General features: G+C 38.2%; 1 protein-coding gene across 2 annotated transcripts in view; it reads left to right on the forward strand.

The window, feature by feature from the left end:
* Positions 1 to 16,816, forward strand: part of IGF2BP3 (insulin like growth factor 2 mRNA binding protein 3) — a 107,341-nt gene that overhangs the window by 27,968 nt on the left and 62,557 nt on the right. For both annotated transcript variants that reach the window (XM_006779020.2, XM_006779021.2), the window contains exon 3: positions 13,809 to 13,857. In XM_006779020.2, the coding sequence (XP_006779083.1) occupies positions 13,809 to 13,857 (49 nt within the window). The remainder of the gene's footprint in view (positions 1 to 13,808; positions 13,858 to 16,816) is intronic.

Raw genomic sequence — 16,816 nt, forward strand, 5'->3', positions numbered from 1 at the left:
GATCTGACAAATTTTAGTTTGGTCACGATAGATTTGTGTATTAGTATTCATCTTTTTAAGAATAGCTTTTAAATTTTATGATAGTGTAATCAGTTTGCAATGTTAAAATTTCATTAAACTGCTTCCAAATGGCTTGATCAAATATAAAATTCAAGTTCCCTAGTTTTATTGTAATTTTCAATTTGGTTTAATTACTGCCACCCTAAATTTTTAAATTTATCAGAGAACTGGATGAATATTTTAATGAAATAATAGCAAAGTACATAAAACAAAAACTTACTGATTAAATTTGAAACACTGAAACTTTGAAAAATGAGGAGATTGGTCTCAGCACAGTCTGAGTGTGTATAGTATTACTTGTTATTCCAATAATGAAAAAACACAAAAATGCTAAGAATTGAGATTTTTGAAAATATAGTTCTTTATAGGTAACTTTGAACAAAACTAAAAATCTTAACATTAGCTTATAGCCAAGTGATAATAAGTCTGCTTCAAGAGATTGTATTTCAAAAAAAACTATTGATATTTGCGGTGTGACTTATGGCTTTATTGCAATTTTATTCTCTTCAACTCATTGAAAGCCTGCTAGTTATCTAATGACAACTCGTTTGCCCAGGTGCTAGGAAGACAAAAGCATTATCTTACAATTTCGAAAGAGAAAAATGAACATTTTACAGTAATTTTATTCAAGTAAGAAAGCACATTTATGTGAGTGATGTGTGCATTAACATATTTTTAGCCATTGTCATAACTGGCAGTAACTTTAAATGCATAGCTGCACTGACTCTTCGGACTGTGTTAGGTGGTTTGCAGTTACTGGATGAATGGGAGCTGTTAAGACTCTGAAAGTGTCTCTTTATCTGCAGAATATTGAGATGTGTGTGCGGTTGGTTTTGGTTGATTGTCTTGATACTATTTGGTGTCATAACTGTCATGGTTTTCAAAACGATAGACTTTTACATGTATAGTATTTTTTCTGCTGCTATCACAGTGAAGATAGAATTCTGAAACTCGTTTTTGAGTTACCCACTTGATATATTTAAAGCCTTCCCAAGTTCAAAAATACCTGAAGTTCTAAACATAGGGGTAATTAAGTACTGTCTAACAGCTAAATCTATCCGGAAGGGATTTAGAATCCCAAACATTTGTCACTGATGTCCTACTCTTAAATTTAAGATGCGTTCTAGTTTTAATCACCAATAGAGTGTGCTAAATGCAAGTGTATATTAACGCTGTAGGATCTCTTAGAAAAAAATGTTAAAACTTTGACTTTTTTTTTTTAAAGCTAAAAAGAAACCAAAAAACCTGATGAATGGGTGGCTGGTAGTTAGGTGTGTGCTGGAGTCCTGGCGTGTTGCCCCCTGGTGGACAGTCTTTCCTGATAGCTTACGTTTTGCACTTGTTTCTACAAGTCAGTCTTTAGGCAATTAAAGTGCTTGGTCCGCGTTTAACACGTTCTTAAGTGTTTTGTAATGCATAAGCTTTTATTTCAACATTTTTACAAGGTGCTAAAGTCTAAAGCCCAGCCCTCTAAAATTTAATGCCCTGTACAGATTGTTAATGACAGGTTTAGTTTGTGATGGCTTTCCTAATAGCAAAGCTTTCAAAAGGGTTAGAGTACTTAAAGGGCGGGAGGACCATTTAAAACTCTTGGTGTCTGTGTTACAGAGAAAGCCCAAGGGCAGGTAGATGTGCTCTGGGTACACTGGAGGTGATTACTGTGCAAAGGTAACTTGGTGCTCAGTGCCCACTCTCCTTTTGGCTCATGTTAAACTTTTTGACCAGTTACATCAGTACCTCAAGAAGACCAAGAATTTCTTCCTTTAAGAGACCTGTGTCCCCATGGGCTTGGAGATGTTAGTCACAGGTAACATGTTTTTGCATATAATCGGTGATTATAAGCATGATATTACATTCCAGATTGCCATAATAGGCAAAGGTTTAACATGTCACTTTTTAAATTGCATATCTAGTAACTGTAGATGTATTTAGAACCCTTAAAAAGACTTCCTGGTAGAGGAGAACTTCTTGAAATATCATATGCATTGCACCTTTTATTGCCAGTTTGCACAGCTATTTGTCTTATTCATGTGTCATGTTAGCTGCTTGGTGAGGCGGGAGGTTTTGTTATCTCGAAATGGTCTACTCTATGTTGATGTGACTCCTTGGGCCTCTTCTATAGCATGTGGATATAAATTAGATAACATCCAATGCTGTTTTTCTAGAGGGAGGTTTATGTAGTTATTATTATATTGGACAGTTTTCTTGGAGATCTGTGTTGTTGGTTTTTTTTGTTGTTGTTGTTGTTTCATAGAAGCCAAATAGTAGACACCTAAAATTATAGTAGAAATAGCATGGAAATTGGAGTTAGAATTGGAGTTAGAATTTGAATTTGGTTTTTTTTTTTTTATCCCCCCACCCCCTCCTTGAATTTGGTTTTTCATTTACCTGCTTCTTGACCTCGATTAAAACAATTTCTAGATACTGTTTCCTTAATCTGTGAAGTGAGAGTATTAATACCTGCTTAGTTCAGTTAGTGTAAGGTAGAGTGAAAATGTATTTCAAATGCCTGGCATAGTCTTTTATCCATTAAGAGTCCCTGAGTAAATGATATCTGTTATTTTATTTTATTTTATTGTTAATCCTCACCCGAGGTCATTTTTTTATTGATTTTTAAAATGTATATTTTTATTGATTCCCCACACTGTGGGAGACCTCCTGGTTTAAAATTTTATTGTCAAATTGTAGCCATGGCAGAAGAAATAACCTGGAAATGAATCGCTTTCTCCTGCATGTTGCTGCCTTCAGTCTTTCTAGTTGGAGAATGCAACTTTTCATCTGCAGCATCTCTTATTTGTATCAGAACCGACATACATTCGGATTGGGTACAATTGTCCCACTCTCACAAAGGATTCTTTTTAAATAAATAGCACAGATGTCCCATTAATATACATTGTTATAAAACAAGATTTTTGTGAATATTCTGTATTTGAAGTTACACTGTGCTTAGCAGCAGAATGAATTTAAATGTACAGTCGTCCCTGAGTATCTTCGGAGAACTCGTCCCAGGGCTTCCACTGTAAACGTAAATCATAATTCTTTTCTAAAACTCCCTTCCTCATGGTACAGAGAACTCATAACCCCAGCCTTTGATTTTGATGGAATTTGTTATTTGTAAAGATGGTGACTTCCAGATTTCAGAGAGCAGGAAAAAAATGAGAAAATGTGAAAAGTACTGTAGGAGAGACAGAATAATAAATTCTTCTATAACCCTCACCTAGTTTCAAGAATCAACACCTGGCCCTGGCCAGTGTGGCTCAGTTGGTTGGAGTGTTGTCCCATGGACCAAAGGGTCGCATTAGATTTTTAAAAAAAATATATTTCTATTGATTTCAGAGAGGAAGGGACAGGCAGAGAGGGATAGAAATATCATTGAGAGAGTCATTGATCGGCTGCCTCCTGCACACCCCACACTGTGGGTCGAGCTCACACTGCAGGCATGTGCCCTGACTGGAAATCTAACTGTGACCTCCTGGTTCATAGGTCGACACTCAACCACTGAGCCACACCGGCTGGGTTAGAATTTGAATTTGGTCAGGGCACATACCCAGGTTCCAGGTTCAATCCCCAGTCGGGGCATATACAGGAGGCAGCTGATTGATATTTCTCTCTCTGATGTTTCTCTCCCTCCCTCTCCTTCCTCTCTCTCTAAAATCAATAATTTTTAAAAATTCACCATTGATGACCAGCCTTATTGAATCTCTGTACCCCAGTGTCATTCCTCCCTGGATGAATTTTTGAAGCAAATTCAAGACAGCAAGCCTATTACACTTCTAAATTCTTTAGGCTACATCTCTAAAGGATAAGAAAAGCATAGATAAGACTGTTATTACATAAAGAAAACATTGGCACTAATTCATTGATATAAAATATTCCAGTTTTTCCCAGTTGTCTAATTGAGTCCCCACCTCACCCCCAGTTTATTTTAATTAGGATTTAAACAGGTTTCATACATTATGATTGGTTGATAGGTCTTAGGGTTTTTGTTGTTGTTGTGTTTTTTTAAATGTCAGGTTTCCCATCCTTTTGAAATTTATTTAAAAAAACTTAGGCGTGGCTGGTGTGGCTCGGTGGTTGAGCGTCTACCTATGAACCAGGAGGTCAGGGTTTGATTCCCGGTCAGAGCACATGTCCGATTCTCTCTCATCATTGTTGTTTCTCTCTCTCTCTCTCTCTCTCTCTCCCCCTCCCTCCCCCTTCGTCTCTGAGGTCAATAAAAATATATTAAAAAACAAAACAAAAAACTTAGATGTTTGTGCTGAGAGTTTCCTAGATCTGCCTTTTGCTGATGTGGTGTCTTCTGGCATGTTCTATACCTCTGACAGCTAGGTTAGAGATTTGGTCATTTTCAGGTTTAATTTTTTTAGATTGACAAACATATCATAGGCAAAACATAGGAAATTTTTAATGTCTGAGAAAGGTTTTATTTGTGTAAAGAATAACACAGATTCAAATAGTTTATTAATGTGAAAGTTCAAGTTTGGGGGAAAATTGGTATAGATGAGGAAGCATGTTACTAAGTGAAACAGTTTCTCACCTATTCTTCCTTAAGCAGGATAAACATGCCTGGTTTTTCTTTTCTTACCTCACTAGAAGGTAAAATAGCTTCTTAAGCAGGAAGCATTTGCTGCTGTGAGACTGGGAAGGGAGCACTGCATTTATAGTAAGCATTCTGCTGGGAGCAGGCTTCTCCGCAAGGTCTAGTATGGCAATATCTTGGAGGAAAAGCAAGGGTGAGTTGCTTAGGCTGTGAGGAATGTCAGATATTTGGATCAAATTTGTCTTCCTTCATTATTGTGTGTGTGTTTGCTATATAAGAATTCTATGGTATGAAACAATTTTCATAATGATTCTCTTGTGAGCAGTAATAGTTGTTGGCTTATTTTATTTGCTTGATTCTACAAAATGTATTAAAATTGGAAAAATAAGCCATATTGGTTGTCTAACTCTACTTCTTGGAAATAAGAAGTCATCTAAACTCTCTTCCTTCTCCATACTCTCGGGGTGGGATTATTGTAGTTTCTAAAGTTGATGAGAATATGTTATAACTTGATCAAGGACAAATTCAAGAATTTGCCTTGGAAAAGTACCACATCTAATTGGCAGTAATGTGAAATGAAAAGTGTTAATGAAGCGATACCCAATATTCAAAATACAGCACTTTTAAAAGTTTCATCATCTTAAAATATCTCTTCTCACAGGTACAGTCACTTAGTGATGGTAAAATTTTGTTTCTTAATTATTCCTGAAATGTCCTTCATAAACAAATAAAATTTTATCAATTAGTTTTACCCTTGATTATCAAGTATACTAAGTTTTAGATCAGCTCTTCCAATTGAAAAATGTGAAATTTTATATACATGTAAAATTTTAACTTTTCTAGTAGCCACAGTAAGATGTCAAAAGTAACAGGTGACATGAGCTTTCATATTGTGTACAACCCAGTATGTCTAAAATGTTAATCTCTTCACATGTGATCACTATTAAAAACTTGAAATTTTATATTCTCTGTTTTTGGTACTAAGTTTTCAAAATCTGTTATGTACTTTACACTCATGGAATAATTCCATTTGACTGGATTAGCCACATTTCAAGTACTCAGAAGCCTCATGTGGCTAGTAGCTACTCCATTGAACAAAGAAGTTTTAAGATACTTAGCTTTAAAAATCACTTGTTAAAAATATGATGAGTCTTGCTGGAAAAAAATGTAATGGTATATATAAAATTAGCTTAACTATGGAAAAATTTGGGAATGATTAATTTTCAGTGTGACTCAAACAAATTAGAGGTTTTGTATCTGAGTACTATATTCCCTTGTGACCACCCTAAATTTCAAGGAAGATATGTGTAAATGGCTGTATTGTGTGAATGGTACACTTTTGAAGGAGCTACACTTTGAATCACACAGGCAGTGAGCCTCTTACTTAAAAAGAACTCTTCCGTGATGTTCAACTCTGTGTGTGTCTGTGGTTGGTTGAAATACTGGGAGTAACTTTTTTGGTTAAGGGCACATTTTCAGATTAAGCCTCAGTCTGGAGACTACAGAAATCTTTGATTACTCAGGAATCAGGGATCAGTTTGTGCCCAATTGACTTCAACTATTATTTTTTGAGCAATGTTCGGTCATCTTAACCTTGCACATATTCTAAGTGCAAGAACCTTAACTGTAATCCTCCCTTGAAGGGACATTCATCTCCTAAGAGGAAGAGAGATGGCAGTGTGCACTTGCAAACGCTGGTTATAGGAGCGCACAGAGAAGAGCATTTGGTTCTTGGACTCTACCAACCCATATCCCTGGCTTCAGTCAGGTTTCTCTCCGTACAGCTAAGGTTGTCAGACTGTTGTAGGTAGATGATGAAAAGGTGCACAGCTTTGAAAGATAAATACACCTCTGTTTTAGTTAAGGGGACTAAAGAAAACATGGATGTTGTTCCCATGGAGACCTGGGAGCTGGGGGATGCCTGCTTAGAACTGTAATGTTTAAGGAGACTTTTCTTCCTTAATTCCTTGTGTAACAATGTTGAGTTATTGCTCAGGTGCTATGAGCCAGGCAATTTCAGCACCTGAATATACAGCGTTGAGTAAGATAGAAATAATTTTACCTTCAGGGAACTTTGCCTGTTGAATAGACTCGCTGGTCACCACATACTTGAGTTAGCTTAGTTTTCAGTATAGTTGCCTTCCTTCTTAGTATTAATATGCAACCTTGTCCATTTATTGTCAGTATTGAATCTTGGTATATAAATTATTGGTTGATGTAAGCTGTGGGGTAATGTGAAGATTTTGTTTTAGGATTAGCATGCCCTTGACCTTTTGGGTTTAACGTGCAACCTGTTATTTTTCTGGAGTTACTTGACAAGGTTACATTATTGGTTGGATTACAAGTGGAATCAGTAAGACTGAATATAGAGAGTGAAGTAAAGAGGACAGACTCTGGAGCCAGCATGCCCAGATATAGATTCCGACCCTGCCACACATTAGCAGTGTGTACTTGGACAAGTTAAACTTCTGCTTTTGATTCCTGTCTATAAAATGCTGACTGCAAGGGTTAAATGAGATAATAGATATTGTCTTGGGCGGTTTGGGCTGCTATAACAAAATACCACGGACTGGGTGGCTTAAGCAGTAGGCATTTATTTCTCATAATTCTAGAGCCTGGGAGATCCAAGATCAAGACAGATTGGTTGGGTGCTTGGTGAGACTTGTGGACAGATGCATTCTGGGCTGTAGACACACGTGGCTTTTTCCTCTGGGTGCCAGTGAAGAGAGCCTGGTTTCTCTTCTTAAAAAGACAGTAATCCCATTATGGGGGCTCTATCCTCATGACCTCAGCTAAGCCTACCTATTTCCCAAAGGCCCTGCCTCTTAGTACCATCATAGGGGGCTAGGGCTGCAACAGGACACATTTTTGCAGGGGACACATAAAGCATCTTGTTTATATTGTTTAAACTGTTGTCAGACTTTACAGTAGAAGAAAAGATGCAACTACCAAAGACTTTTGGCAAAAAACTAGGAATCTAAAATGTGAATTGGAAATATCGTTATGAACACATGGTTTATTTCTCTTTCAAACATAATGTATATTTTCTAGCTCTGATCTCAGAGCAATTACCAACCCAACAGCAGTGAGCACCTTAGTGACCAGATCGTGTCTCTATGTATTATTTCTGATTTAAAAGGGACCATTGCGCCTGGCCTGTGCGGTTCTGTGGTTGAGCATCGACCCATGAATTAGGAGGTCACGGTTTGAGTCCCTGTCAGGGCATATGCGTGGTTGTGGGCTCAATCCCCAGTAGGGGGGCCTGCAGGAGGCAGCCGATCAATGATCCCTCTCATCATTGATGTTTCTATCCCTCTCTCCCTCTCCCTTCCTCTCTCTGAAATTAAAAAAAAGGCGGGGAGGGAGGGGACCAAGGCTGATTGCAGATGGGGGCAGGAAGTGTACAAGTTGAACCTGGATTTATCAAGTCAGAACAGAAAGCAATAGAGCTCCCAGAGCTTACTAGAGTCATGCCAAAAGATGCAGAGACCAACGTGAAGAGGCTTCCACTGACAAAGACAGGGCAGTTTGAGCTTCAGAAAGAATGAATGCAGTGGATTGATACATACAGAATCTCTATGAATCCATGAATTTATAATGATTCTAAAAAAAAATAAACATTTGATCAACTTTGCACAATGCCAGAGCACCAACAGAAAATTTTGACAATAATGATGTCTTTGAGCTCTTGAAAGAAGAGATTGAGATGAGGACTTGCATGAAGCTGATTTATTTTGGAGATGTTTTCCAAGAGCAAAAGTGAGGAATAGGGACAGTGAAAAGGGGAATGAGGAAAAGCCAGTGAAGGGTACTTGACTGATCGGCCATAAGGAAATGGGTCGGGCCTTAGAGAAAAGTGCGGAATGCCTTCCTGCTGGTAGCCTGGGCATTTATCTACTGGCTCCCACCCCCCAGCCTGTAAATTGCAGGTTGTTTTAAGAGTTTCAACTCTCAGGTGCTTCTGGGCTGGCTGCTCACGAACTCTTCTGACACTTTGGAGAAGCCCTGAGGTGAAAAGGAAAGATGGATGCTTAGGGGGAAGGGGGCAGACAGCTGCAGTGTGTGCGGGTGAAATCAGAGGTGAGTGTGTGAGGGTGTGGGAGAGGGGGCACAAAACAGCTGCAGCGGTGGAGGAATCCAGTACTTACCGCGCCTTCACTGTACGCACTGTGCTCCCGGGTGTCCAAATATTTGATAAGGGAGGTTGTTCTTTATGGAAGAACTTCAGCCTAATCACAGAAGACACCACTTTTCAGCTTTGAATGGAATAATGTGTTTAGGCTAGTGATGGCGAACCTTTTGAGCTCGGCGTGTCAGCATTTTGAAAAACCCTAACTTAACTCTGGTGCCATGTCACATACAGGAATTTTTTGATATTTGCAACCATAGTAAAACAAAGACTTATATTTTTGATACTTATTTTATATATTTAAATGCCATTTAACAAAGAAAAACCAACCAAAAAAATGAGTTCGCGTGTCAGAGGTTAGCCATCACTGGTTTAGGCAGTGATGATTAGGGATTGCAACATTTTAGGAAGGCAACCAGAGATAAATGGATCTCCCCATGATCTCCTCATGGACTAGGACACTCCCCCTGTGACGTATTATTGACTCTCTTAACCAAACAGCAGCAGCAAAAACCAAATTGAGTCTTCAGATTTAATTACCACTTGTGTGGGGCACAGAGGAACATATTAATTAGCAAAATCCAGGCAGGACAAATGATAGATTTGGGATTTTTTACCTCCCAAGTAGGTGGTAAGAAAAAAAGGGGAAATGTATAGATTGAGACTAGTGTCATAATCAACCAAGTATAATGTGTGGACGGTCCTTGGATACTGATTGAAGAAACAATTGTAAAAACAATTTTTTATTTTTTATTTTTTATAAATTGTGGCTGTTTGAACACTGACTAGATTTTTAGTGTGAAGTTTTGGTCATCTTTAAGGACTGATATTAGTATTTTGTCTACTTAGTGTTGTTTTAAGAGATACTAATACTTAGAAATAAAAGGCATGAGAGCCCTAGCCGATTTGGCTCAATGGATGGAGACCATCGGCCTGCGGACTGAGGGGGTCCCAGGTTCGATTCCGGCCAAGGGCACATGCCTGGGTTGTGGGCTCGATCCCCAGTGTGGGGCGTGCAGGAGGCAGCCAATCAATGATTCTCTCTCATCATTGATGTTTCTGTCTCTCTCTCCCTCTCCTTTCCTCTCTAAAATCAATAAAATATATTTTTTTAAAGCATGAGAACGACAAGCTGGGGGTGATGGATACGTTCTGGGAGGCAGTAGCATGGGTAACTTCAGCTGTCTTACTCTATTTGGTGAGGTGGGTTCATAGATGTTTTATGCTTTATGATATAAGAAGTATACAACATAGTAAACAATTATGATAGAGAATGCAGTGGATAAAATCCAGAATGAATAATTGTACAGGATTTACGACCTGGACCACCAAATAAATGGCATGAGAGCAGTGAAGGGAAACTCTTGTATCACGTAGACCTAAAGAGACATCAGCTCTACATGTGTGCCTCTTGGCGGGATCTGGACATGAACAAACCAACTGTGAAAAGATAGTTATAGGCAGTTGGAAGTAAACAGAATGGATATCTGGTATCAAGGAATTTTTGTTACTTTTGAGGAGCAACAATGGTGTTGTAGTGAAGTTTAAACTCAAAAGGTCCTTATTTTTTTTATAGCTATTTACTGGTGTACTTCAGCACGGCCGTGGGACTTGCTGGTACAGGTGTAAGCATACTAACGAAGATCCGGTGATCAAACTTGATCATGGAAGCTGGTATGGGCGTAGGGTGGTCGGTTTTATTAGCTTGTCGAGTGTGGTGTCACTGTGAAAATTGCTCTGAAGTTAACTTAAACCAGTTCACTGATGACTACAGATCTTGAAGACGCCCTTTGGAGCCTACGTGAGCTTTTCTGTTGGCTCGTTATCCTGTAATTTAAATTGCTTTTAATAAATAACTAGTATTGAATTTTCATGGTAACTAATATTTCAAGCCCACATGTTAAACAAACTTTACCTAATTTTCTGTTTTGGGGAAAACCCTTAAATTCTATATGGTTAACTTATAGATTGTGTTGGGGTTCGTTTTTAAAATAACACAGTAATTAAATATTTTTTATGATTTTTGCTCTCAGACTTAAGTGTGGTAGTTCTCACTCCCCTTGTAATTTTTAATTTTTATTTTTTAAAATTGATTTTAGAGCAAGAGGCAGGGAGGAAGAGAGAGCAAGAGGGAAGGAGATAGAGATAGAGAGGAGAGAGAGAGAGAAAGAGAGAGAAAGAAAAAACCGATGTTAGAAACATAGATCTGTTGCCTCCTGCACGCACCTTGACCAGGGAATGGGCATGTGCCCCGACCTGGAATCGACCTGGCAAGCCAAGCCCTCAGTGTCCTGAGGTCGCTCACCCAACTAATTCACACTGGCCAGGGCACTCTCCTTATATTTTTAAGGAAATCATTGGAAATATTAGTTGTTTCTGGATGGCAGATCTGTGAGTCCTGTTTTCTTTTCCTTCTGTATATTATAACACAATTTAATATAATTACTGAGTGAGTGCCTAGCAGGTGCCAAGCACTGCTCTGGCTCTGAATACAGCCTAACACCCTGCTCTTACGGAGTGTGTGTGCCATTTCTACTACCTTGGTGTGTAGAACTTAATTTTGCTGATAGTTAAATTGAACTTCAGTGCTTTGGTCACCATAGAATAGAAACAAATGCCAATATCAATTCTACCAACTCTTAAGTATTTGGAATCAAACCTAGATAAAACAACTCTAAAAGCTCACATGGGAAGCAGATGATAATGTTTTTAAAATATATATATTTGTATTGATTTCAGAGAGGAAGGGAGAATGAGAGAGGAATAGAAACATTAATGCTGAGAGAGAATCATTGATAGGCTGCCTCCTGCACGCCTCTCACCCCCACCCACTGTGGATCAAGCCTGAAACCTGGGTATGTGCCCTTATTGGGAATCGAACTGGCGACCTCCAGGTGCACGGGTTGATGCTGGATGTACATTTTGAAGATTGCATTGGGAAACATGGTTAATGATATACACAACAAAGTATTCTATATAAAGGTTTATTGGGAGTCCTGTAAAGTGAATATTTGTTCTTATAATATGAATAATTACCTGCTAGTTGACCAGAACTCTGTATGTACATTGACATGTGTACTTTTGGAAGAAAGTTTTGGTAGTATATACTAGAAGAATGAGTCCAATGGTAATAAATGCTTAGTTTCTCAAGATTGTGCTACTAATTCTTACTGGGTCAGATGTTTGATTAAACAGATTAGTATTTGCATATCTGTAGTAATTCTTCCTTCCTTGGTTACCCAGGATAAATATTTATGCAATGTGAGTAACTTTTCTGCTAACTAAAGCAATATATAGCAGTTTTGAAATCTGTGTATTAAGGCTTTTGTAGAAAATATAAAACCTTATACAAAAACAGAGTTATAGTACACATCCTGCAGCTTTTACTATGATTAGCAGATGAGTTTTTTTTAAAAAAGGCAAATCTCACACAGCATTTCATATGTAAATTGAAACTGGGTGGTGGTTAAAATCTTTTTTTCTCTTCTTAAATTGACACTCTCACTATCTCTTTGGTATATAGCTCCTGGTGACTGCACTTTGTTTTATTGTCTCAAAAATAATGTAAGAATACGTCTTACTATCCACTTTATGATTACAAACAGAATATACATATTCTTTAGGCTTTCCTAAGGGATAGGTGGTACCTCTGGCAGCATTTGTTCTCATGCTTTGGGGGAAGTAGCAGGGACAAAAGACTAGGCTATGAATCTTGTCTAATCTGGTGTTTTACCGTGGTACTTCAAAATAAGTGGATTATTTGACCTGGAAAGGAAAACTAATATGTTTCTAATTCTAGAAGTTAAGTAATTTACTTCACTTGAGATGTCAAACCTAACTGCTAGTCTATTTTTTTAAAATATATTTTTATTGATTTCTGAGAGGAAGGGAGAGGGAGAGAGACATAGATGAGAGAATCACTGATTGGCTGCCTCTTGCACGACCCCCTATCCCCATCAAGCCTGCAGCCGACAGAAGTGCCCTGAACCTCCTGGTTCATAGGTCCATGCTCAACCACGGAGCTATGCCGGCTGGGTTTTATTTAAAAAAAAAAAAAGCTATAATTGGTGTGTGGCATCTGTGCTAAAATCTCATATGATTATTGTCTCTCCCCTCCTCTTCCTCTCTCTGACAGTGTTGAAAAAAGAATGTGTGTGTGTGTGTGTGTGTGTGTGTGTGTGTGTGTGTGTGTGTAATAGATATTATTATACGTAGTATACTATATATGCATGTTTACATATGTGGGCATTGAACTAAGGTGGGTTTTTTTTTAAATGTTTTTCTACCGTGGATTCCTTTGGTAGCCTGAAATGTATGGACCTCTTAGGATGTTTTTAAATGCATAAAATAAAACACATACGATTATGAGGAAATAGATTACTTTGAAATACAGTTAGCAAAATGTTAAAACTCATAGTGACATGTGCTCCTTAACATAAGTAACAAGTTCTAGTAACACATCTAAATTTCACAGTAATGAGTGTAGATGATATTTAAAGATCTGCAACAACTTACTGTAATATATAAAGAATGGATTTATGTTGATGTCAAATTACTCGCAGTGTACTTCTACTGTGGTTTAATGCTATCATTTATGATGGAAAAGAGGCACTAAATTTCAGGGGATAGTGAAAATAAATATATAGCCACCCTCCACCGCTCATCCACCTTCCCCGAATTCTGTCTTTTAATTGCACCCCTTGGCTGCAATCTCACATTAAGAACATTCTGCTCTAAGGCTTTGCGTCCTGCAATGCTTAATTTGAGGCTGAAGGGTTTAAACTTAGAATATAGTCATCAGATGAAATGTGTTTCAAATATTGTCTCTGCCAGTTTTAGAGGCTTTAAAAATGAGCCCTAACAATCTAATGCGCTGGATCTCCAAATGCTCTCGGTGTGGCCCCTGTGACCAACTTTGTCTCCTTTTTCCTTCTTGGGCTGCATTTTCTTACTACATATGCATTTTTAGTTAATAAAGAATTAATTTAGTCATTTTTAAACACCCATGTTGGCTATGAATGTCTTTTGCTTTTATATGTGTTCTTCTTTTAAAAAATTTTTTTTTAAATTCTTCTGCAGGATTCGGAAACTTCAGATACGAAATATCCCGCCTCACTTACAGTGGGAGGTAAGAATTTCTATATTTAAAATTAAGATTTCAGTATCTAAGCCCGTTGTTGGTTTTTCCGAAGGTTTTTCTCCTTCCCCCACCTCTTGTGCTAGAACACACAATTTTTCTCTCTTACGGTTTGTGTCTTGTTGTGTGGGCTTCTCTTCTGTATCTTTTAAAAATTGCTCTTTGAGATACTTATAAAAAAGTTGAAATAGCTTCTTGGGTAATCCCCTTCATTCAGTCTCATCCCAACGGAATCTTTTTATTTGAGGTCTTTCTGATGAGTTTGCCAATTGTACATATTTAAATATGAAGTTCCCTTTTTGACAAATTTGTTTTAAAAGAAAAATACCTGCTACTGAGGCTTTACTTTAAAATGTTACCCTGCTTTCTTTTGCTCAGATGGTGTCACTATAGTGGCTGGGCATAACGCAAACTAAATATTTAGCACAATTGATTTGTCCGTGTCAGCAATTTTCAAAGCATAAGAATGATGTTATTGTGAGAATTTGAAATACCAGTGGTTGAAGAGATAAAAGAAAATATCTGTTCACTCTTCCAGATGATGGAACCTGAAAGTTCTTAAAGCCTAACTTGGAGAGGCAGTGTAAAGGAAGTCGCTTAGCTCTTGTGTATTTTTAATATAAAAATCAAGAGTAACTAGCTTTGTAGGTTTCATGTTTGTCTTCTAAAATGACAGTTGATGAGTCACTAAACCAGAACCTTCATCAAAATGCAAAGTATGGTTAAAAGGTTTCTTTGGTGGTGAGTTGAGGGAAGTTGGTCAGAAGCCTGATTTTCCAGGGTCCCGATTGGTAACAACTCATATATGCTCAGAATATTTTATACAGCATTTATACCCAGAACAATGTTATTCACTGAGTTTAATCTTTATAGGAGGAGTTAGTTCTTTGGTATATGCTTGAGTGTTTAAAGTTATAGAATGCATAAAAAGTATACTTTTGTAGATGGAAACAGTATAAATAAGGTTAAGCTCAATGCATTTTCCTGTTTTAAATGAACACTTATTTGAGGAATAGCTTGGAGGATGCATCCCCAAATCAAGTTTGTGGTTTGATTGCTTTGTTTCAACATGATCCATGTTAAATATGATTTTTCTGCTTGTGTATTGTAGCTTTCAATGAAATAGTCAAATTGTTGCAGCCAATTTTAAGCAAGTGAATTATTAGTATAGTAGTATATCAGATACAGGCAAGTGGCAATTTCGTTTTAATTCTTTCATAGTATCTCTTCAAATTTAGATTGCAATAGCTTCTCAGGCATTTAGTTTATTGTACTTTTGGTGGTTTTTTAAGCTTGTAGTTTACTGAATTCTTATTTTGGATAAAATTTAACCTCATTCATGAGACTAAATCTTTATTTGCCATATTTAACTTTTTAAAATTTTTTATTTATTGATTTTGAGAGAGAAACACACATATATTGATTTGTTGTTCCACTTGTTTATGCATTCATTGGTTGATTCTTGTAATGTCCTGACTTGGGATTGAACCCACAACCTTGGCCTGTTGAGATGACGCTGAGCTACTTGGCCAGGGCTGCCATATCTGACTTTTATATTTTATTTTACCTTCATCCATAGTTCTTTAAGGCAGCGGTCACCGACCGGTGGCCTGTGGACCACCGGTGGTCCGTGAGGTCGGAAAGGTTGGCGACCGCTGCTTTAGATATGGTGAAGGTGGTGACATTTTCATTTTCAGATGGGCAAATAAGGGTGCACAAATAACTGAGTAAGAACACATACTGAGTGGCAAAAAGTTTGGAACTAGACTTTGAAACTCTTGACTTTTACCTCTTTAAAATTTTTTAACGGATTGTTTGAAATATTGATCAACAACAGAATTTACTGAGGGGTTGCCCTGGCTGGCACTGCTCAATGGTTAGAGCATAGGCATGTGCAGGGATCTAGATTGTAGGTTCAATCCCAGTCCTGGTGTGTGTGGGGGGGTGTTTGGGAGGCAGCCAATCCATGTGTTTCTATCACATCAATGTTTCTCTCTCTTCTCTCTCCCCCCTGCTCCCTGCCTTCCTTCCACTCTCTCTCTAAAAAAAAATCTGTGGGGAAAAAATATCCTAGGGTAAGGATTAACCCCCCCAAAAAATTAATGTAGGATAAGGTGGTGTGAAGTTTCCTTTCCTTGAAGATGCGAATGAACACCATCTGTTATTTCCTTTTTTTAAAAAAATATATTTTATTGATTTTTTACAGAGAGGAAGAGAGAGGGATAGAGAGCTAGAAACATCGATTAGAAAGAAACATCTCTCAGCTGCCTCCTGCACAGTCCCTGCCAGGGATGTGCCCGCAACCAAGGCACATGCCCTTGACCGGAATCGAACCTGGGACCCCTGAGTCCGCAGGCCGACGCTCTATCCACTGAGCCAAACCGGTTTGGGCTGTTATTTCCTTTTTGAGACGAGTCACTTTGTATGACTTTTACCTGTACACACTGAGGGTGCTGGCTGTTTCGTGCCAAGGCCTTATTTTCGATAGTGGTAATTTTGCACTAATAGGTCCAGACTCCTTAATATTAGAGAGAATAGATTTCGAATCCACTGATTACTCTTAGAATCGCTGAAAGCAGAAAGACTGTACATTTTGTGCCTCCTGATTTGATGCAATAGGAACTACATAGACTCAGGTGTAATACTCTAAAAAATAGAGGTTTGGCTGGATTCACTTTCAACCTGACCGGGAATCGAACCGTGACCTCCTGGTTCTTAGGTTATCGCTCGACCACTGAGCCACGTCGGGCTGGAAAGGACTTCTTTGAGGGAGCTTTTCCCTGATCTTACTGTCTGAGCCCTGCTCTCTCATCCAAATAATCAAAATTCCTAATAAGCACTCACAGATGTTGAAAGGGGCACCCTCTCTGAGAGGCATGTGAGTGCCCTTAGTTACGTACATGAAGTGTCAGAGTGAAGGGCCAGCCAGCTCTCATGGGGGGGGCAGGCG

The sequence above is a fragment of the Myotis davidii genome, unplaced genomic scaffold (genome assembly GCF_000327345.1).
Source record: "Myotis davidii unplaced genomic scaffold, ASM32734v1 scaffold168, whole genome shotgun sequence".
NCBI lineage: Eukaryota > Metazoa > Chordata > Mammalia > Chiroptera > Vespertilionidae > Myotis > Myotis davidii.